Consider the following 25,207-nt stretch of genomic DNA (forward strand, 5'->3'; position numbering starts at 1 on the left):
GAGTATATACAAAATATTGTGTAATATTAAAAAAAGATTAAAAGCTTATTGCAGAGCATAAATTAATAAATTTTATGGCATCTATCAGATATACTCAGGTATTTTATGGGCTGATGGTTATTATTATACATACGATTTATGATATCTTCGCTTAGAAGATTATTTGTCTGAGCGCAGAATTATAGACAATGATTAAAGTCGTAGACATCGATTGTGCTAGTGCTAGTATTTACTAGTATTAGATAGTATAGACCAGATAAACATACACGATAAATAGGTACATATTTGTTCTAACTAGAATATATTTAATTTTTATAATAACTATCGTCAGGCTGATTCATTATGAGCATCTCGAGTCGAACTTGACCGTCTCACCGCGTCAGCTCATGATTAAGGACTCCGGTTGGGTCCGAAACTAGTCGGGCACCCCCGATAAATGCGCGTGAGTAAACTGTTACATCATTTAATAAAGAATATATTTAAGCCCATATTAAAATTTGCAGACATTTGTTTCGGTTGTGGTTTCAAATATTGAGAAAGTACTTACCTAGGAATAATGATATACATAAGAGAGAGACAGCGCTTTACACGATACAATGCGCTATCACCCTTCCACAACTGCAATAGCATTTTAAGACGTTGCGGCTCTGATACATAACAACAAAATGAAACTATGATGTTGAATATTACTGAACTGAATTTTAGTATCATAAAGGTTTGCGATTGTTTACATCAAGGTTTCCTGCCCTTTTTCTGTGTATACTATTAAAGTCCTTGATGAAAACAATTAAAATACTGTATCACAGAACGTTTGATGTGTTAAATTTTTTCTTGTTAGGTGCTATTCACTTCATAAGTGCAGTTAGTATTTGCTTTGCTCACGCATGCTCTGCGTGATTTTGATTGATACTGTCTTCACCTCTCAGACTAAAAGTATAGTCTTCGACTCTATTTGGCAGGCGGCCCTTACACAGACTTGGGAAATTTACAAGGCATATTATCTTGCAGACATATCGGCAGTGGTGCACCGGAAACAACCGGTAATATTTTATTTACCTAGCCCAAATCCGTCATTATAATTATCTTTTTTTAAGAATTGTGATATTATTTTACGAGTTTTATCGTAATTTATAAAATGAAGTAATAACGATATCTATTACAAATACTGCAGTGTGTTTTTCATAACATGGTAATCTGAATATGATTACAAGTCTGCTGACTGCTTTCGGGCCACGAGAAAATTTCGTGATCGATTCGTGTTTGTTGTTTTCTTTTTGCGAAAAAAATATGACTAAAGTAATAGCTCGTGGCTAAGCTACAACAACACAAGATGATCGATCACAGGTTAAGCTGCGCTTGATACAGTCGAACCGTAGTTGAGTGACCATCTATGTATCTATCATCTATTTATCCTTTTACCCAGTCATCAGAGTTGTTGGCTTGAGCAGATATGAAATGCAGCCGCTCTGGAAGCCGAGCCCAACAAAGTTGGGAAAAGGCTAGGATAATGATGATTATCACGCAGATACTAATTTGAAAAATAAATAGTCTGGTGCATAGATATATAGAAATAGAACAATGTGTTTTCGATTACAGTTAGTTGTATTAGCATACTTATCTTTCTCGCGTGTATAAACATTTACCTAACAGAACTTGACTATGTTGTGCTATTGTACTTGAATTTGCGTACTGTTAGGTAATACTATCTGGAGAATGATTTTTTCATTCAACTCTATAATTTATGAAGTACTTTAGTACTCTTAAATTGCGATTAGCCGATTCCTTTTTACTGAGACTTGACACAGATTCTGAAAAGTTTTTTTTTTTAAAGTATTTTCTGGTTTATATGAAAAATAATCTCTAGGAATTGGCAAGTTTTAATGAAAGTAATTTTTCTGACAATCTGGTTTCTTTAATAAAATGTTTAACTACTGTTCATAGGACTGGTTTACAATATTTCCAATGTCTTCAGAATATTGCAGGGTTGTGTGAATGCACTCAGATATTAAACAGATAACATATTTCTTGTCATGACTACTTGATAAGGGTTCGATAGAGTTAAACTTGCATCATGCTTTAGACTTTGACCAACTGATTTCGAACAACCATTTTGCATTAAGCTCTGAAATAAGTTTATTTTGCCATTTCAGATCAATAAAAAAAAATTAAGGTATTGTATAGATAAGATATGTATCAAAAATATATTATCGAAATTACATAAAAAACAATTAATAATAAGTCCGGTTTAATTTTGTAAATGATTCACTGCTTATCATCTTGTTTTAATCCATAGAAATAGTAATTGACAGTCATTGTATTTAAATCATTTATTTAAATAGTCATTGTATCTAAGTGAAGGATAAAATAACGCACTCACTTTTAAACGCTTGCATCAAAAAAATGAGATAAAAAGTATATTCAAGCTATAAGGTTTTTGAGGACGTAATAATTTAACATTTGGGCTCTAATTAGAGACCTACCTATTTACTCGTATTTAAGCGTAGACCAATTTTTACTTAGGCTACCTTTTACCCAGGGTCGGATTCCAGTCTGAAAACTAGCCACACAACTCATTTTAATGGGTAACACAGTGTGCCATAGTAAGGCTGCCTTGTCGGTTATCTTAGCGTGTTTTTTAAAGAAGTATTCCGTAAATCTCACGAAAAACTAAACAGCATTTGGTCCCGATGGACATACGTTGACCTCATTAAATCAAACAATTTTCCTTAAAATAACCCTTACTAGGTAAGGGTAGTGTGTTTCCCTTCTTTGCTACTATCTATTGGTTATGTCACTCTCTCTTGTGCCAACAGTTACACTGCAATGTAATGCTCCAAATAAATCTGGGTTAATTGATTAAATTCTGTGTTATTTTCGCCCGATTCTATCACGAACAACGCGCCCATACGCCGACATCGAGTGCGTCGGCGCCGACCCACGCATGAGCTCTTCCGCCCTAACTAGGATTCTGGGCGACGGCACGGGGGTGTCTGTCGTCCGAGTATAGGACTCACGGTGGGGAATCACATTTGGCGCTCTGATGTGGTTCCAATATGAGGCGATTTACACGTCGGCCTCCACACATCACGAGAAAGTGACCCGCTGGCCCCCACTACTGGCCGGTGTTCAGGTTTAGTGAATAAGAGTCTGACACTATCCGTTCCCTCCCCCGAGGGAGAGGATGTCCAAGAGGCTGCCGCCACCTTACCAAAAAAATATAAAAGATATTACTGTGTTACCCATCAAAATGAGCTTTGTGGTCAAATATGTGGGATGTAAAAAATATTATTTAGTTAAATTCAGTAAAACTGGAATCCGTATCAACAAAAGAGATGTTCGTAGTCTAAATTAAAAGCCCGATTTAGAGTTTAGATCAAGAGCTCTTTTCCAGCACGCATCACTACCATCTCATAAAGATACACTCTATCTACCACAGTTGCAACGGTTGTGCTTTAACTGGTGGCAGACTCCGCCCGGGATAACGAACCCGAGACCCACAATGTCAACGTGGCGTTTTTCACCGTTATCTTTAAACATTTACAAACTATGACGCAGGTTATCCAATCATATCTTGATTGGCAGAAAGCTGCGGCCTTATCGTCTAGTCCTTATAATTTACGTAAAACTACATTGCTTTTGATATCTTTATTATCTTGAACTATCAATTGATGTATAAATTATTATAGCTATAATATGGTATTAAACGATTAAAGTAGGCTTGAGATACACTGAAACCGGCACCTGACTAGATGTAGCCGTTAAAAGTGATAACAAAGGAAAATCTGAACCAATTACAGTTGACACAAGTCCTAAGTATCTTCTGCCTTTACTCAGCAGGTATTACTTATCAAAACAAAGGTCGATCACCTTGTCATACTTAAATTTATTCCTAAATAACAATACCAAACGAAAAATCATGGAACTATTATATTAAAGATATCGTTATCGATTATGATAATTGTTTTAATAAATCAATTATTCGGTGATAGACACCGATTAAACATAGGTATAGGTAAATACTTACAGTTACTACGCAAATTACAGATATGGTAAAAAGGTAAACCTTCGCAAAGGATGTAGTTATAACCGGTCTGTGTTTACCTGCTATGCGAGGAAACCTGTCAGGAAGAACCTTCAGTCACCATAATTTAGGGATCACTGCACGTGGCAACGGAACTTAACGAGAATAACCTAAAATGACCTGAATGATGTGATTACTGTGAAACAAGTGAAAGTGGAATTTATGTGAATAGTATGACAGTTTACATTTGAATAATAGACACACGACATGCTTTGTCTCGTCCATCAATACTTTGTTAGCCTCCACGTTTTATGATATTGTTCTTCTCCAAGATACGCTTTAACAGTCAATGGCAGATCTATTGTCGCATATTTGAAAAGATCACGTTTTTCATCTCTCCAATCACCATAAATATCCCATTATTTTGAAGGTATTTCGGTATAGGGACGACGATTGGGTATGAAAAGCAAAAACATTATTGGGTTCGTCATAGATAATTAATAACGAACGTATTTTTGCCTTCATTTAACTACTCTAAAGTTTAGGAGAGGGGCTTGTGACGTAAGGTCAAAGTATAATTTATATAGAAGTGACGTCACGCGTAATTCCCATTCACTGTACTCTGATGAACTTATGCGCACATTGACAGACATTAAAAACTAATCGTCATCCCTATTTCAGTTTGTATTTGGGGTTTCTTCGTATATTTGGTCTTTTTTCGATGTATATCACGTCTAGCATATCATGAGACACAGATTTTTCAATGTCCCTTTATCATACAATGACGTCAACCGTAATTATTTTAAAGATAGATAGATAGAACGTTAAAAAAGCGTACTACAATATTACACATCATTATTTTTGTAAAAGCAACATGAGCAAGACACCTTTGTTGTTATGTTGTGTTTTTTTACGATGTTTTGTGTATGTTAACTGTTACAGATAAATACGATATGAGTGTTCATATTACTTGTGGTATACTGAAATGTGTTTTTTTTTAACTGCGATGACATATCGTAGGTTCGATCCACGCATAGGACAAGTATTTGTGTGAGCCACAAACGCTTACTATAAGCACAAATGCGTAACATTCTTATGTTTCTTATATTTGAATGTCGGTCATCTTTCCGCGACACAGGGTTTACACTCTTTAGTGCGGAAGGAGCTTTTGTTTTTTTTAACTGAATCATGGATAGCCTGACTTTTTTCCTAAAATAACTTTTGAATTTCTTAGACAGTTAATTTCTTAGGACTAAATATTGATACTATTTCCTGAAGTAGGAAGGAATAAGCCAGCAGTAATATTAAGTAATATATAGATAACCTGCCAATCATAAAATTATTCGTAGAAGGATAAACTATCTTATCCCACAAGGCTAAAAAAATACTCATAATTGAACTTAAGTTTTACAAAAAATATTTAATAAGAGCTAAAGGCTTGCATTACCAGAATATTTTTTAGTCAGCAACATGTATCTTTATCGCACGTGTCTTTATTATAGGTATATATAAAGAGTGGAGATATGATACGAAGCTTGGCATTTGTTTTCACTTTGTTCGAACCTAGCTTAAACAAGATTATGCTTTACTTAGATAGCATTAATATAAACAGCTGAAGTATCAGCCGATTGATGCGTCAAGATAAATTTGTTTATCCGTATTCATGATTAATGAAGTTATTATTATCGGTTTTAGAGTTATATTGTATAAAGATTGCACACATTTGCATGTAAAATATATCAGTTTGTAGCTACTTACAATAATTATTTTATTTAAGATTTGGTCACGTGTGTATCTTTCCTACTACTAATAGACTACGTTACGATCAAAACGGTGTCCATACGTCATTATTCTTTTTATTTGTATCTCTTGGCTACTGAATAACTTCATGGGTGAGATCCTGACCTTTTTAAATGCGTCCACGGGAACACAGGTTCAACATACAGCGGCATCGTTAAGAACTATCGAAAATGTTATATGATCCGTGGCGGGGACCGTTTACAAGAGATCTATGGAAGACCAGACATGAAGAATGCAAAGTAGATGCAGAACTATTACACACTATGAGTGTATATTAATTAAGCTATTGTAGTGTAATATGTTATGTGAGCCAATTCCTAAGATTTGCGGATCTGTAGCACCTGTCTTTCTCAACAAGATTATTTCAATAAAATGGCAGCGCCAACAATTTATTTTTATTATTATTACCCAACTATAATCCGTTCCCTCCTTCCATTTGTCTCAGGCTACGGCTAACAGCAGCCAACTCTACAAAAATGGTCGTCTCGCTATCCCCTTCTCGGCTTGTCATACGTCATATCAAAGAATTTACGAATCCGCATCACAAAGAATCATATAAAAAGTCGCACAGTCTGGGAACTAAAATGAATAAGTTAATAACCCAATGAGTGATCGTAGGTATAATCAAGACAAATGCATGTTATGCGTCGTGTCCTAAAGTTTAAATCATCGCGTTTTCCTCGATATTTATTGTTCATATTACCAAAAACAACGCGGATGCAACTGATATCCTTGTGGCTGACCAGTAAGAGGATAAACAATTATAGTTTGAAGTTGAATATTGTTTTTTTTTTCGCGGTTACTTACTTTATTGGCTTTGACAGTGACATTTACTACAACAATAAAATAGATAGCTCGTCCCAGCTGTGGTTGGGAAACAGTGCAAGGCATGACTTTTTGAACTGACCAATATTCTCTCGCTGGACTTTATCAAATCATCACAATCTCGCTGGAAAGGGGTCAATGTTATGGCTTAGGGAAGACTTTACTTGTCGTATTTGTACAGGATTCAGGAATAAATGGCGATAAAGTATCATGTGTTATAGTCGTGTGCCATTCATATCAAAGTTCGACCAACTGATTTTTAATATCGGCTAATCTTGGTGATGCCGCCATTGCTACAATGGTAATCTTTTGCATCATCGCGGTCTGCTTGATAAACCCCAATAAAGCAAGTTGTGTATTTAGTGTCCATCCTTATTATTCCTACAAATTGCAAGGTCGAAGAACTGAGAAAAAATATGATTCGAATGTAGTTACAGATATACGGATGTTATTCAGAACTTGTTTTAAAAAGCATGATTTTTATTCTAGGTCATTGGCAGAGCATCATGTTGAAGTGGTTTATTTTGATTTTTTTACGTGATTGCAAAATTGATCTAGTGTGTAAGCTTGTCTGCTGATAATTCTTACGGAATGATATTCAAATGCTTTGTATTCAAACACTTGCTCTTTGATTCAAAATAGTTTGATGAGGTTAAGGTACCGGTATGGACACGATGTGAGCTGGAATGGTAATCAATGAAATCATCCCTTTAATGATTAGGCCTGCACCCAGCAATGCGACGTATATAGACAATTATTGTAATTATGTTTGGGTTAAATCATTTCGTCGCGAAGGCAGTGCTACGGCCTTGTGTTAGATTAAGAGAGCAAGCTTGCAGATTTTATTATATCAAAAGTAACGTATTCAAAACTAGCCTTTATATTAAAGTTGTAGTTTCATATATATTCTACAAGTAGCCAATTAAATGTTAATTTAATCGGTTCTAATTTGGTTGAATGAATGCATAAACAAAACTTAACTGACAGAATAGGATTTCTTAAAAACATAACCCTTTTAAAGAATCGGACAGTAACAATTAGTTACCTAGAATCCACTCCCTATATTATCTCAATCCTATAAGGTATGTGCTATAAGTCTACCGTTCTTGATTCCTAGTCCAAAGAGAAGACAATCCTACATCTCTAAAGATCAGTCTTATACTGTTACAAAAATATGTAGATCAAATATGTATATGTGCCCTACCTTATACGACCTCAAAATCCAGTCAATACATAAATCAAAATATTTTAATCTAGTTATGTCATTTAAAATCACAACAACTAATGTCTTGGCCGTGAATTAGCATATGAGTGCATTAAATATTCATAAATTATAGAAATTGAAAGTAGACTATTACTGTTAGTGCACTATTCGCATGTACCGTCGAGTTATTTCAAGGTAGCTGAGACCGAAGCAGGTGGAAGGTAGAACGCCGATCAGTACACAAGGTTGCGTCCGATTGAGTGGTCTGATCTTTAAATTTTGTATATATAGTCAGTGTTCGGAAAAGCGTAATGACGCTTAACATTTAATCTAAGATTACAAAAGAAATCTGTCATCGAGGACGTGCCGCCGTTTGACGTTTGATACGTGCCTTTGTATAAAACCAGCTACGGGGCGACACGACTTTTCACAAACGTGAGGTAGACGTGCGCCTAGCACTGAGTGTGCAGCTGATACGTAAACAAAACAGTACTGGAAAGTGAATCTGTGGACGTGAAAATGGTGAGGAAAAATTCATTATAAATTCGTTTTTTTTTAAAGCCCTTGGATTTTTTGCGAGTTTCAAATGGTGGAACAGGACACTATTCTTTGAAGGTATATTTCTTTTTTTGATTTTGTGTGTCTTATATAATCCTAAGAGAGCATAATAAAAAAAATATACAATAAAGTGTTGGATAGTGCTAGGTTTTTTCACGTAGATTCCCAAATTAATAAAACTACCAACTTTTGCCAAGAATTAAATTCTCAATTTCCAATTAATAAGATAAATTACTCAATAGCAATACATTAAAATAAATTAATAGAAATAAATAAAAAAGAGTAAGAAAGTGAAAGTGTGTTTGTATTTGTAACTCAAAAATAATTAAATTAGATACATAAGGTAAAATCGAGCTTTTTATCAACTTTTTGTCGCATTTTTTCATATTAGGATTATTTAGGATAGCTTTTCGGACTGCAAAACAAATAAAACTGGAGACTAAATCCGACACTGGTCTATACAAATAGCCGGGAAAAATCGACTTAATATCGAGTCACAATTAGTCGTTCAGAACCCAACAGTTAAAAATTTGAAAATGTTCGAAAGATTAGTTCCCAGTTTTTTGTGAGCATTACACAATTTTAATTGAATATTTTTATGCTATCATAAGGAACATAAACATAATTTAAAACCCGCGATAGTGTCAGATAGGTATTTATGATACAACGGTCATATAATAATTTATTTTGATAACAATTAAGGTAAACGTTGGCACAACTTGCCATGACAAATGTAGCTTTAATCAAGGAAATTAAGTCTTAGTTTAGCTTCCAAAATAAATGAATAAAGGCAAGAAAACGAACGTTTCCGTGAATATTTTACAATAACCAATAGGTATAGCTGTAAATTGCTAATATATTCAAACCGGATTTTATTAAAACACGTGAAATATGATAATATTCATAATTGATTTGCCTAATCCGCAGTCGTATTTGATAATGACGATAATCTAGCCCCCTATTACATCGGATAACAGACTACGTAAACAGGCCTTTGTGATCAAACAAGTGGTCGAGTGATTTAGTGAATCGCCCTGAATCCGAAAAAAAAGTTTCGAAACAATTATCTTTTAATAGAAGTTTAGGACTTAAGCGGTCAGTGAGATTAATATTTAAAGAGGACTAAATACAAAACAAAAAGTAAAATAGTTTGTACGTTCTGTTTAAAAACAACCTCGTTCTCTTCTCTTCTAAATTTGAATTTTCCTTGACCTTCTTCAATCTTTCGTCCATGATAAAAAAATACTTTTAGCTTACTTTACCTTTTACATTACTAATACCATGCACCTACTGTCCCTTTTGTATATCTCTGATTACACTTAAAAATGATAGGGAATTTCCGTTGATCAGATTAAATACAATCTCATCAAAATATCTTTAATAGTACTACTTGTTTGTTGTTGCCTAAAGTTTGCAAGATTATATTATCAATAATTACAATTTTCCACCTGTTTGCTCCTCCATGTCATGTACAACATCTAACTATTCCAAGTAACAGTGATCCATCATGATAGGACGAGTAATTTTAGTTTGATCAATGTGTGTCAAAACTTAGAAATAATGTTTACAAACATGCACGCAAACAAACATAACCTACTTAAAGTTTGTGCAATAGAACGTTCGATAGCAGAGACATATTTTTTATAAATCGAATACTTATCTATAAAAAGTGACTTAATTTGCTTTTGCGATCTTTTATTTTGTCCGATTTCATTAACATCACATGAAGATAAGAATTATTATTTTTTTAAATCTAGTCGCTAAAGGATGGAAACGTTGACCACAATTGCCCAAAAAGATTTTTTGTGAAAATAGTCTTGTAAATAAACCAATACCGGTCTATCATATAATATTTCAAAGATACTAATTAGTAATTACCGTTCTGGAGATAATAGTTCCTCTTTCAAGCAACAGTTTTGCATAAGTCATTGCGTACAAGTCAATAGGCATATAATTTATGCGCAATGTATACTATGAGGGTCGGCGCGCCCTTGGTAATGAATCAGTTATCATTATCAGGGCTAAACGCTTATATTTGCGGAAATTATGAGGCGTTTTGTTCTTATTGATCTTTTCTATGAGGATTCTTAAGTTAGACAAAGGAATGCGTAAACTCTATGTACACAAGGCTACTCAAGTCTCCGATCCGATGACTTTATGACTTGCGTCTGACGCGTCATGTGACGGTTGTTGGTCAGATGTTGGAAGCTCACGTGGCCTTGTGCTTGAAGATTCTTAATGATCTGGACAGACTGATGTGCAGGCTCAAGGATCGGGAACACAAATGTCAAAGGAAGGAACATGGGTGGGTTTTAGTCTAAAACTTCCTTTAGCTCAAACCAAAGTGGGAGGAGTTATTTGATGATTTCCATCGGAAAAAAATATTTTATACATTTATTTTTAATTTTATTCGCTATATGTCGAATTAACTTAATTTGTTTTACTATAATTGATAATAATTTACTATTAGGTACGTTTCATAAGCAAGTTAGTAATATGTTAAAAACTAATCAACCATGTCGGCATTTAAAGACCATACTTGAAACATTAGCCACACGCGTCTAATGAGCACATTGTACTAATTAAGACGAATTGATTATTTACTAGTAGTTAGATATGTGATGGCCTTTAGGCAGAACATAACCTTGATGCAAATGTCAAGTACTTCCTGTAATACGGTTTTTGTTTAATATAAGTAGTTTTAAATAAAAAAAAGGTGCAAAATTTAGGGGCGACATTAAAATTACATTGACTGGCCTGCTGGTCTAGTGGTTTGTTGTCCCGACTGCTATACCGGAGGTCGTGAGTTCGATTCCCACCCAGCACAAATGTATCTATGATGAGCACGATCATTTGTTCTAGGTATATCTGGGTGTAATTTATCTATTTATATATGTATTTGGACATATATATAAGTGTGTTTATCTGTCGTCTAGTGCTCATACAATGCTTGCTTAGTTTGACACTAGATGGCGTTGTATTGAATCATTGAATACTACTAATTAAGTGCAGTTATGGAAGCAATATGGAAAATTGATCATAATTCAGAACATTACCCCTACATTTCCAAACGTCTTGAAATAGTATTATCTCAATTCAAATGTACAATTTAATATAAACATTATTTTCAACTGATATACAACGCAATAAATATTCATTGTTTTTGTGCGCAACCTAATTTGCTAGCGGCTGGTACCTAGGAAGTGTGTAACTAATTCGCTTCTCTATACAAAGAAATGTTCATTGTAATTTATTGTACCTTGGAATTTCGACACATAATAATTATATTAACTACACCTAAATGTAAAAGTATCCCAGTTAGCGATGGCCTTCGATAAACTATCAACTTCAAACTATTAAATAATGCTTAAAATGTTAGCCCTGAACTAATAATTAGGTATTCTTTTAATTTAAGCAGTGTAAGTTACTTTAAGATATAATTGCTTATGAATGAAACTTACTTTTCCGGTCGGCATTTCCTTATCAAAAAATAAGCTTCCTGGTCTTAGACTATCTATTAAACGGAATTTACTGGATTAAGTACATTGACTGATTTATACTGATCAGTAAATCTATTCGAATTAACTTTTATACTGTTTAAGATGTGTCCGGCAGTTGTAGAAACGTGATGCAACTCTTTTCCAAACACTATCTTCTTTTTTTTAAACTACTCCCTCATTTAGGAATTTAGGTAATCCTTGTGTCGCGGTAGGTTCAACAATCATAAAATTCACATGCACAAAGATACCCAGACTCAGAACAAGCATTCGTAGATCACACAAACGCTTGTACGCGGCGGTTAGGTGTTATGACCTCAATCACTCCGGCTATCCGTAATCTCACTTGCAAAACTACAAAAGTATTATCCCTACTAATATTATACGAAAGTAACTCTGTCCGTCTGTTACGCTTTCACGTCTAAACCACTTAACTGATTTTAATGAAATTTGGTGCAGTCATAGAGTTGACCTTTAGAAAGAACATAGGATAGTTTTTATCCCGGACTTTTGAAGAGTTCTCTTGGAAACGCGATATAACCGACATCGGCGCGGGCGAAGCCGCGGGCGAGAAGCTAGTTCTAAATATGATACTAAGTTGTACACGTTTTTCCTTTTGTAGCTCTTTATTTTTTGCCAAAGCGTTCACGTGTTTCCTTCTATATTTTTATATCTTATCGGTTTTAAATACAATTTTTATTGTTGTTCGTTAGTCAACATGTTTACAATACTTTACGAGGGAAGTGACTCAAACTGGGTGGAAAAAATACTGGATAAATCTTATTGGTAACAAGGGAAAGTACCTTGGTAGGAAGATTAGAAATAGGCTGTGTTTATGTAAAGATTGATATCGAATTAAGTCTATTTTCAAATAAAGATGTGTTATAATTTATGCCGGCTCAATAAATAGTTTATTATTTACTTGATTCGAATTGAGAAACAGTCGGAATCTGTCAATAAGTCAAACTCTACATTCTAGGTTTTTATATAACTCTTGTTAGTATAATGTATAATACATATAACTACTAAATTATAACTACTCATATAATTCCAAAACCCACGATTGTTTGTCTCTAATGCTTCACAAGTATGAATAAAAAGCACCTTAAATCCAAATATATGTTTATTATGATTATATTCAGATCCGTTTGTTTACATAAACATGCTTTGGTAGATAGGTATTAGTGAGGTGAACAATTAGGTACTTACTTTATAAGGAAAAATATTCCTTTTTGGGGTTTAAAGATAAACTTAGATTACACGTCTTTTGCGGATAAAAAAATGACGGTACATATTATTATGTATTAATCATATCATAATTGAAAAAGACACAATTGTTTTCTTTTTTATTTGTGCAATTCTTCCGGTTGACAGTAATTCATATTCGGCCGTAGATTATCCATAGCTCTTTGAAAATTTAAAAATAAATGTATTATTTATGACATCTTTACTTCAAAGAAAAAGATTCCATTATATAGTAACTTTGAACATTACCTGTACTGAGACAATAATTCCAAAATTTAAAAAAAAAGAAAAAGTAGACCATTTTAGATTATGAGTGCAGAACAATTAACCTAATTTGAAATTAGAACAAATTACTCGCGGACGAACCCAACAACATGATTAAAGTGATCACTCCTAATCGTTGAAGGTAGAATAGAATATGGCAATCAGCTGAAATAACTCGTCGGCTATAAATGGCACTAACAGTTACCTTGAGGATAAACGCTCTTTGTATTCATATAGAGACGGTTGCCGCGTTCGAATAGGTACTTAACATTTATCACTAATTAGTATTTGTGTTTGCAACATTTTGTAATAGTCCCTACTTATGCTTTGAAGTCTGATGCCTGGCATAATAATAAACTTTCTTGAAGAACCAATATATAGAAAAATTGGTTCAAGCAATGGCTGAAAACGGAACCATATTTATCCGACCGTCACCATCCCCTCCAGAAGAGTGCCATTTCTATAATCGTTAATTTCAATAGACAACGCTCGAATGTATGACATGAGAGGGCAAAGTCACGTGACCTATAGAAATAAAATATCATTTCTATGTTGGTTGATTGTATAATAATGAACTGTGATAGCTAGGCTGTTGAAATTATCACAGATGATGCATTTAAGGGTAAATAGTAAAAGTCAAGATAAAGATGAATTTTGATGATTTTAGGTGTAATTTTTTTTTCTTCGTCATTGCGACTTGCGCCAGAGTGGTTGCAGATATGTTTGTATTTTCATTAAATCAATACTGATTAGTATGAAATAGTACCAATAGGGTTATATACCTAGGTATTATTATAATTATGGTTAATTTAAACTTTTATCTATGATTAGAAAATGTCGTACCTACATGTAATCCTTAATCTGTTAAATACTGGAATTTGATACTATGAAATAATTGAGTAAATACCAGATGATTATCTCCAGAATTATCATGAGAACCGATAGTCCTCATTAGCGAAAACGCTATATTTTCCTTTGTATGACCAACGTAAATATTGTAAAGCTGATATATATTTATCAACCTACGTAATTACCGATAAACACACTCAATTCTTTTATTTTAAACTATCATTCTGGTATTTGGTATAATCAATTTGAATATGTAACACATGGAATGCTGATAAAAAATAGGCAAGATGTTACGAAAAGTATAAAGTGTTTATGTCTCTACGTTTCATGTGAAAACGATGTCATTATTTTTCGTGTAATTAATAATTCAGGTTCAAATGACAACAAAAATCTAGTAAGGCATTATACCTAGATGATTTAAATACCTTAACTTCAAATCCTAATCCTAACATCCCAAATATAATATCTATAATCCCATTAAGGCTGCGATCCACATTGTGTCAATCAAAAAATAAGAAATGGAAATGAGATCAAGCGATATAGGCCTATCTAATTTTAAAAGTTTGAACCTTGGTATATTTTGAACTCTTCAAAATCATAAATATGCATATGCTTCACCAAACTTTGACACCTAACCTTGCTATTATTGATGTCTGGCCCTCGATGTTATATATATTTCAACGGCACAGTCAATAGGTACCTACTTGTAATCATTTTCAAGAGGAAAAAGGTCTTGTTCAACAGAGATACATTTAACGGAGCATTGTTTACCGATTCTATAAATCCACGCAAGTAGAAATTGTACTAAGGTACCTATATCTAATGTATAAAATTCTCGTTTCATGATGTACGTAATTGAACACCTTCGAAACTGCTAGACCGATTCTCATGAAGTGAAAGTTTGTGTGCATATTGGGTAGGTCTGAGAATCGGACATCTATATTCATCCCCTTAATATCAAAACTGTGCGTGGTGGTCCACGCAAAGTTCTCTTTTTTACTTTTTTATATAATACAGCATACAAAAATACATAGGTACAACGCGAAATTTCCACCGCTCTATAATCGATACCCATTTTTTTACACGGCAAAACAACGTTTGCTGGGTCAGCTAGTTTGAGTGGTCTAGTACCTTAATAAATTCATTACTCATACATCATAACTGGAAGTTATGAAAATTAACAACTATTTTATTGACCTATGCATGCAAATTTAAGAAAGTAATCTATTCAATTGTTCACGGATAATTACTTTCCTGTAAATTTAATCTTTTAAATAACGTAAATGGATTAGATTAAGCTTACTTATCGTTATTATAGATACGGATATGAAATACTCAGCCATGTATTAGGTATTCAAATCATAAGATAAGAGTTTCATTGAACCGTTCGAAGACGTGACTATTGTATACCTACGAACTGTAAATTAAATAAAGTAAATTAATATACGATAGGTAATGAAACACCAATCAACTTTTTATCTTAAATTAATCCTTCACCTTGCAATTTTTAAGGGACGTAGCACGATAACCTCTTCACTTCACCCTTGAAAATTAATATCTATTAAAAGCAAAAAGTTTGTTTCAAATCCGACTAGTAGTTTCAGTGCTAGACATTTTCAAACGAATAATTAAGTTTATAAACAAAAGTTCATCCAATCAGCGGTATAACAAACAAAATGATATTTCCTTTCTAGTTCCAAAGCACAAGGTTATCGTTATCATAGTCATTAGGTACCTGATATAAAAACATGGAAATTATTCGTGCTACTAATTGTTGTTCTTGAAACACTGCATTGAATTCAAATCAATAAGGTCGTGTTAATTACAATACTTATCTAACATTACACAGCTTGAAACTGGGTTAAAGAAGTTGTATCTGAATTTCAATCAGTGATAGCATCTGTTTACAGTTGAATTAGGTTAATATCAATTAAATAATTCTACAAATCAATGTTCGTTATTGACGAGAATACGGTAGGTCAGTTTTGTAGGGATCTGATCCGTGCGTTTATACAAAAAACAAATGCAAATCGGGATTAATAATAAGACTGCTTTACGACTGGACTGTTGCTAATGTAAATCACTGATATATAAAACCTCTATACACGTGAGAATGACCAAGCGATCGCTTAACATTTCATTATCTTTGAAAACTGAAGCAATCTTTTGCATGTACATGCTGAATATTGAGTGCTTGTGATGCGTTATTAAATTGCAAAATTAATATATGTGTCCTCAAGCGCTTTTACTATGGAAACTTTATTAGTCTTTAGTTAATTTTTTGTAGTCGGTCTACAGAGCTCGTAGAATCTGCATATATTTATTTTTGATACCATGAAAGTTATAAAAGTATATTTATGTTATCATTATTTATTTATTTATTTATTTATTTATTTATTTAATTATTACACTAATCTACCATTACAGGTTACTTAACCTAATGCGGTAGCTAGGACTAAATAAAGGTCTATGTATTTATGTGAACTAGGGTTTCAAAGATTGAATTATTATGCATATAGTTGCAGGTCTAAATTCCAGCAACTGTTTTAATATGTAATTTTCTGATAATTCTGATATGCACAGGCAATAAGTTAGACTGATGCACTGATGATTAGCTCTAAACGCGGCAAGCCTGTGTCTTGGGCGCTAATTTAGAAAGAGTTTACCAATACAATTTACTAAAAGCACAAATTAAACAGATACCTAAAGCTTCATTGTGAAATGCCTATTACAAAAAAAATATCGCAAATTACTAAAGAACAGTGTCCTCTCCATTACTAATCAGAGTTGATAAAATCTTGCGATCGTAATCGCTGCAATAATTTCATAGAATCTCACTAGTAATTCTGATAACAATTAATCCATCAGATATATTTTATTGCGTACATTTTTGTGTTATCTATAATATAAATCGATATTGTTTACAGAGTGGCCAAGGCAATGATGGTTTCGACATATCTCCGGAGGATCCCCAATCGAAAGCGGGATTCAAATCACCGCCGACCTTAATCGTGTCCAGCCCTGAAAAGGTTCCAGTAGATGACGACAACAATGAGAAAGGCGTAAGTCACTATCTAATAAACATTAATCTTTCAAGGATTACCCACAATTGCCACGAACAGATTAAGCGTTACGTCAGTAAAGATTAACAGAAAATAAAAGCAATAGCTCTGAAAACACATGTGACCGCAAGTGCCTTTAGTTTCGAAACACCTATCAGTATAAATAATAAACTTTATGGCGTTCGTCTAATTTCCCAATAACACTAAAACGTTACTGGTATCCATATAACTTATTACTTTGTTATTGTTATAACCGCCAGTAACCAACCCTCTAATTCAGTTGGCAGATTAGATACCATTATCTGTTTTACATTCCTCAGGATGAGCAATAATAAGGTGAAACACCTTGTGTACACAACAAAGTTAGTCAGATTTTTCTTTGTGTTACATTGTTTAAGCACAGGGAAATGTTTATATGAATAAACACGTAGCAAATACACTTTTTATGGTATTCAAGGCTTTTATTTTCAAACAGCTAGCTCATAAACTATAACAAACATTGATAATTATATGTATTAGCTAGCATCAAAGTTTCCGATACAACATAGCATGTGATTACTTTGACAGACACTATAACGTAGAGTCGCAAAATGACCATTTCTAGAAGCATTACACAGCTCATGATGCTTGCAAATTTAAGTCTCGCTAATTTCCGGGAAGTAAATTATCCCAAACCAGCACGCAATGAAATGGCATAAAAAACATACCGTACTTCTAATTCCAGGACTTGGAAGCCGACGAGCCGGAGCGCGCGGTATGGGGCAACCAGATCGAGTTCCTCATGTCCTGCATCGCTACCTCGGTGGGTCTCGGCAACGTGTGGCGGTTCCCCTTCATCGCCTACCTCAACGGCGGTGGAGCTTTCCTGATCCCATACATCATCGTGCTGATCCTCATAGGCAAACCTATGTACTACCTTGAGTGTGCCTTGGGACAGTTCAGTTCTAAGAATTCTATTAGAGTATGGTCGCTATCTCCTGCTATGAAAGGTAAGCTAGATTTCATATTTACGGTTTAAATTTTGCCCGTCATTCACCTACTTATTCAGTGATAAGAGTTTAAGGCTTTTATTGCTCTACATTAAAAAGATTTCTTACAAAGCTTAGACGAAAAGTTATATCTCAATGAATAAAAAACAGTTAATTACAGGTTACCTTTACCTACAGCTTTGTTTTTTCCTAAATTGTCCTTATTACTTTTTCAGGAACTGGTTACGCTACTGCCTTGGGTTGCAGCTACATCCTGTCTTACTACGTGTCGATCGTGGCCTTGTGTTTGTACTACCTGGCGATGAGCTTCCAGTCTACCCTGCCTTGGAGTGTGTGCCAACCGGAGTGGGTGGACTGCTTGCCATCCGACCCAAGCATAGATGCGGGCCCTATTAGTGAAAACGCCAGCAGCAGCGCCGAGTTATATTTCCTGTAATTATTTAACATTTAAGTTTCCTTTAAATTAAAATTTTGACTACTTCTTTCAATGAGTGGCCGTGAGGTCAAAGCTTGTGCAGGACATTTAGAATTCAAATCCCGGATTAGGAAGAAAATAGTTATGGACTTTTATATTAAGCAAAGCCGATTTCTAGATCAGTAATTAGTCCTAGCTGTCACGCGCTGTTCTTTGACAGTCGTTTTTGTTTTAAGAAATCTCTTCTAATTACATTAAGAACAATATACCCAACTTGTTTGCATTGGATTCACAAGCTATGAAAATATTTTGTTCACAGCAAAACTGTACTCCAGCAGAAAGATGGCCTTGAAGGTGGACTTGGTAAGTACACTAGTTTTTTCATAAATACACATTATAAATCACCTGTAAAAACTGTATTTTTTCACTGTATTATATTTCTAATACCGAATTGAACAATGTAAGTACAAATTTTTCTTCTAGGTTTGCCCATCTGGTACTTGGTGTTGTGCCTATTCGCGTCCTGGCTGGTCATCTTCTTGATCGTAGCGCAGGGAGTCAAGAGTTCCGGCAAAGCGGCTTACTTCTTAGCCCTCTTCCCCTACGTCGTGATGATCATTCTGCTTATTGTGTAAGTGTCTTTACAAAGATAATCTCTTAATAACTCTTAACCTCTTAATAAATTTCTATTTATTTACTTTGTCTTCCATAGTCCTGAGCTTAGTTTATTAGACCAAGTAACCTCTCTATAATTATAAATATTCTTAACTATTTCAGTACCCTTACCCTGGATGGTTCTGGCGACGGTATCCTGTTTTTCCTGACTCCACAGTGGGACAAACTTATTGAACTCGACGTAAGTAATTAAAATAACTTTAAAAAGTCACACTTTTCTTCCCGTGCAAACAAAAAAAAACAAAATTTATTTATGTATATTTTGTAACTTGATTGAAACATCAACTGACTCTATTTCTTATCCTTAATTTTTTAACTGAGTACGGTAATTAGTGTCGTTCGGTACTAGAGAGAAAAAATGAAAAAGCTCTGATAATATTATGTCAAAAACCCACCACTTAATGCTGAAGGTCCATTCAGACTATGCGAGAAATATTGTGCTAGTTGATACATATTTCCGCAAAGCTGGTTATCATAGCTTACATATCAAAGAATAATTATCTCAGCTTTCACCAAATTCCTCGCTCCTTGTCAATCAACTTTAAGATTCCTGTGAGTGTTGTAGTAAGAACCGTATTTCACTTCCCTTTCCAGGTGTGGTATGCTGCTGTAACTCAAGTGTTCTTCTCCCTGTCTGTGAGCACCGGCGCTATCATTATGTTCTCCTCATACAACGGCTTCAGGCAAAACGTCTACAGGTATGTGTAAAAGAGATAAGACCGTACTTATTGTGTAATTGATAAATTTCTTACTTAAATTACTCTAAACTCAAATTTGATGCGTTGCGATTTCTATTTATGCCTCTTACTATATCATCTTTACCGTGTAGTCGTTCTAATACTATTTTGTTTTTTTTTGCAGAGACTCAATGATCGTGACCACTTTGGACACTTTCACGAGTTTACTGTCAGGTATCACGATCTTCGGAATCCTTGGTAACTTGGCGTTTGAACTGAACAAGGATGTCAGCGATGTCATTGGAAAAGCTGGAACTGGTCTCGCTTTCGTTTCCTACCCTGATGCTATCTCGAAAACGTTTTTACCCCAGGTGAGCAATCGTTTAAGGCTATACAAAAACAAAGAATTTAGATTGGTGTTTTTCTTTAAATTATTTCTTTATTAAAATGCAGTGTAAACTTATGAACTAATTACAATGTCCCACAAAACTGAAAAAGCAGTTTGAGACCCTTATCTAAGACCTTACCCGAAAATGAAGTTAAGAAAAAATAAATATATATTTTCTTTCATTAAGCCGAGGTACACCTGAGACCCTTAAATCCCACTTTTTACCTGAGTTTTTTGTTTCCAGCTATTCGCAGTTTTGTTCTTCTTGATGATGACTGTCCTGGGTATCGGCTCGGCCGTCGCTCTGCTCTCTACCGTCAACACCGTCCTGATTGACAAGTTCCCTCGAATCCGCGTTGTCTTCATGTCAGCCTTCTCGTGCACTGTCGGCTTCGCAGTTGGTCTGATCTATGTTACTCCGGTAAGTTTAATCGCCACTGTGGAAAGGATTTATATACATCACTTAAAAGTGGAAAATGTACAAAGGCGGATTTACTGCCTGAGACTATCTCTAATTGTCACATTTTAGCAACCTTTGCTTCAGGGAATTTTATAAGTGGCAGTGGCAATTCTTGACACTATTTTGAAAGTCAATTAAAAAAAAATCCTGTTAAAATGAACTTGACTTTGAATTATTACTTATTATGGGCAAATAATAGTATTGAAATCCAACCTACCTATATTATGAACGATGTTAATTCATTTCAGGGTGGTCAATACGTGTTGGAGTTGGTCGACTACTTTGGTGGCACTTTCCTCATTCTGTTCTGCGCCATCGTTGAAGTCATAACTGTCTTCTGGATCTACGGTGAGTGACCCGTTTCATTACCCTGCTACAAGACGATCGTCACCATTAATAAAATTTACTTGGGCATTTATATAAAATTCTTTAGTCACCTACATAGTTGGGCAGAGGTTTAATCAACGATTATTTCCCTTTATCATCATGTTAAAGAATATTATACTTACGGTGTTATTCAAAAGAATTCATTTTCGTTTAGGTCTGGAGAACGTGTGCGTGGACATCGAATACATGTTGGGCATGAAGACCGGCCCATACTGGAGGTTCTGCTGGGGTCTCATTACTCCTCTAATGATGATTGTCGTCTTCATGTACGCTCTCGTGTCTTCCGAACAGCTCAAATTCGGCGATTACGTTTACCCAACTGCCGGATACGGTATGTATCTGCTTTTTAAACTTATGTGTTACTGACCAGGTGCTTAGCAATACAATTTTCCTTGTTCCTTTTACAAAATTGTTCAATAGAAAGGTTTACGAGTTATCAGTTTATGATGTTATATTTTCATATTAAACTCACTGCCAAAGGATGTTGGCTGATGCTCATGTTTCAGCTAGCATATACATTGAGATATTTCAGTAACATCGCCAAAAAAACAAAAGATCCATTTGATTTATTTGTAACTACAAATCATACTTAATAAGACATCAGTTGGTTCTTACGAAACTGTTTTGTTTTTCAGTGTCCGGGTACCTAATGCTTGTCATTGGTATGATCTTCGTGCCAGTTGCTATAAGCATCACCATGTACAAGAGATGGAATGGAAACTTCATGGAGGTAAGATAATATGTAAACGTTTTCTCTTTACTTTTCCTTTTTGCTGCGCAGATCTCGCCTGTATACTGTCATGTCTATCTGTCTCTCTTTCTCTATGATGGTTTACTGCTTTGTTATCAACAACGTTTAAAAACACGTGTCTTTCGGCCTTCGAAACGTGATATCAAAAAAAGCTTGTAAGCAAATATGTTCATATCAGAATACCTACAGATAACAATTATAATATCTAATATTGTAATTTACGAACTATCGCTCTTTGTTATCATAACATATTTCATTATTTACAAGTTGTTAGTTAATCATGAAATATATTAAAATACTTTATTACTCATTTACAATTTCCACTGAAATATTAAACCAAACATAACGCTATTTCATTTGACTGGAAGTTGATTTATTTATTTTGTTTCCACAGAGTGTCAAGTTGTCTTTCCGGTCCAAGTCAACGTGGGGACCCCGCGATGCCAAGGAACGCAGAGGATGGGAAGAGTTCAAACGCCAAGCCAAGGAAGAGAGGGCGCCACTCAAGACCTCATGGCCCAAACACATCTGGATGTCACTGTACGGCGGTTACAGAAGAAAATTATAAACAAATACATCTAGTTATTAGACTTAGTAATAATTCCAGCAAGCTTTATACGCAATATAGTAAATAAATTAGAACAAAGATTACTTCGATCACCAATTTACAGCTTTGAGATACCAAATATAAGGTGATGTAAAAAATGATATTAAGGAAAAGTATTTATTTGTAATTTATGTAAAGTGTTTATTTATGGACTTTCGAGTAGATAGCTTAAAACTACTTTAATTCATACTCTTAGATACCATTGTACAGTATATTTATTTATAACTTAAATTTAAAATAACCCTTCTCCTAGGAAAAACTCAACTCTGTCTTCAAATTTCACGTCTTCACGTTAATTTATTAAATAATTAGTAATAATGTACTTTATGTGGCTGTGAATACGTTTCATAATTACCTTGTTGGCTTACGTCGCCTTTGGACATTTTACTTCTTAAATCACTTCATAGTAACTTATTTTTTGCAAATGAGTGATTATTATATTAGATGCAATATTGCAATTGTTTCTTAAATCAGTTTATTGAGGATCAAAAGATGTAAATTATAGTTGGCTGGCTCTTTATTATGTAAAATGATGATGAAACTTTGATCATCATAACTGTGAGGCAAATTCAAAATGGTTTATTCTCGCTACCTGCCGAGGCGTCTGCTCTTTATTAAGGACCCTTAATTTATATAATACCCTATTAATTTAACCTTTCTTAATCAATTTAAAACACATTTGTACGAAAATAGGTCGTTCTATTTGTATAATTCTATGTATCTTCCTGAAGGACTGCCAGCATTAAACAAAATCATACTCATATCACTCTTACTGTATCAAAAACTGACATTCCTTAAACAGGTGTAATTATGTAGTTTTTAAGTTACGTTTAAGTTTAATATACAAGTGAATTATATTCACGACATGTTAAGGTTTAATAAACCATTTTATACTCTGAACTTATTTTGACTTTCCTTTACCGAACCTGACACCTACACCAGCTGTTTTTTAAACAACTTTCATCCTTAATCAACGACAATCAATTGAACGTTCATATAGTGATAAAATTACTAATGCATACTTCAAGGGTATATATACTTAGGGTATGAGTAGATACATACATTTTTCACATGACACTTTAAGCAGGGTAATGTTTTAATAAATCTTAGGAACACAGTTAAAAAAAAGTGAGCCTAATAGAAGATATTATTGCTAATACATTAACAACCTAGATTATATATACCTACACTTAAAATAAATACGTGTAAACGAATTAGTAATCATTGTATATAAGTGTGTAATACCTAAACAGTAAACGTTTACATAAAACTTTCCAAAAAATAGATAAAATAGAAGATATTTAAATTAATTTTCCGTTACAATCGTACCATTATTTTGATTCTGCGTCATCATGGTGAAACGACAAATTTAAATGATGAAAATAATTTGAAAATTAAACCATTAGCTCTGTACCAGTGTTTCATCCAGTTAGACAGCCGACCCTGACATCGTTGGGAACGGCTACGAAGATATCCCTGCCGTTTTTTGCCCCGCCTTAATTACGCACACCTCACCGTCTAGAAACACACTCCTATACTTGTAATTTGCAATAATGTCCTCCTATTTTTTACTGCGCTGTCGAGCTTGTTAACATGCAACTTTCGATAGCATTGCAGTTTGGTATCTACCTAGGATTTTAAACATTGTTATCTTTATAGGAAAATTATAATAGATTTAAATAAAAAATAGGTAATTCTTATTGATAATGAAGTAACAGTCATTGTAGATCGTGATTTCTATTGTTATAATTTACACAATTTAAAGATATCGTTTTTTTGTAATCAATTAGTAGATTGTAGACATATTTAGGTACCTACGCGCTAACGCAGATTAAGTAAAACGATTTTATTAAAATTATTCATATATAATCTACTAATAATATTTTTTTTTTGTTTATGGAGGTCTCAAATATAGGTATGTTAGTCTAAAATTAAATATAATTGCATATTTTTGCAATCGCATCACGAGAACCATTCGTGATACCGTAAATGATTATGTAAAAGTAATGTGCAAATCGCGTAATGGCTATGAAATTACAAATAACTTTCGAATTTGCGAACATGAAGGTTCGTCAAAGAGTCAGCACAAGTGCTTCGGTGTGTCGCCTATACCTACTGCTTATAGTAGTTGTAGTGTATAATGTCAGTGTTCAACGGCAAACAGTGAATATGAGCAAACTGCACATCATATTCTGTGGGAGTGTGGTCTATGGCAGGACGAACGTAGTTAACATCTTATTAGATAGTTTGCAGCCGACATTCGGTGTTGTTTACTATGAGGACCTTGTTGCAACCAGAGCAAATTTCCGTGCTTTAAGACGTTTTTGCCATACCTATCATTGGAATCAAAATAACAGCTCCTAAATTAAAGGGAAGTGGAACGATTTTTTCTTTCTCCTCCTTTTTACTATTTCTGATTAATTTCGTTGCGGGTTCCAAGGCAGTTAATTGTACACCTGGGAGACACCGAACTGTTGTGTACCTGACTTTCTACTTCCTAAGCACCCATAACGTCTGTCAAAGATGTAAAAAT

General features: G+C 34.2%; 1 protein-coding gene across 1 annotated transcript; it reads left to right on the forward strand.

The window, feature by feature from the left end:
• Positions 1-8,268: 8,268 nt before the first annotated feature.
• On the forward strand, positions 8,269-23,575 carry LOC113491972 (sodium-dependent nutrient amino acid transporter 1-like). Its single transcript, XM_026869208.1, has 14 exons — positions 8,269-8,372; positions 17,191-17,325; positions 18,050-18,314; positions 18,530-18,746; positions 19,049-19,092; positions 19,213-19,360; positions 19,507-19,585; positions 19,999-20,102; positions 20,266-20,452; positions 20,714-20,890; positions 21,178-21,277; positions 21,471-21,647; positions 21,952-22,046; positions 22,462-23,575. The coding sequence occupies exons 1-14, from the start codon at positions 8,370-8,372 to the stop codon at positions 22,633-22,635; spliced, it is 1,905 nt and encodes a 634-aa protein (XP_026725009.1). The 5' UTR covers positions 8,269-8,369; the 3' UTR covers positions 22,636-23,575.
• The last annotated feature ends 1,632 nt before the right edge of the window (positions 23,576-25,207 follow it).

Source organism: Trichoplusia ni, chromosome 3 (genome assembly GCF_003590095.1).
Source record: "Trichoplusia ni isolate ovarian cell line Hi5 chromosome 3, tn1, whole genome shotgun sequence".
Lineage (NCBI taxonomy): Eukaryota > Metazoa > Arthropoda > Insecta > Lepidoptera > Noctuidae > Trichoplusia > Trichoplusia ni.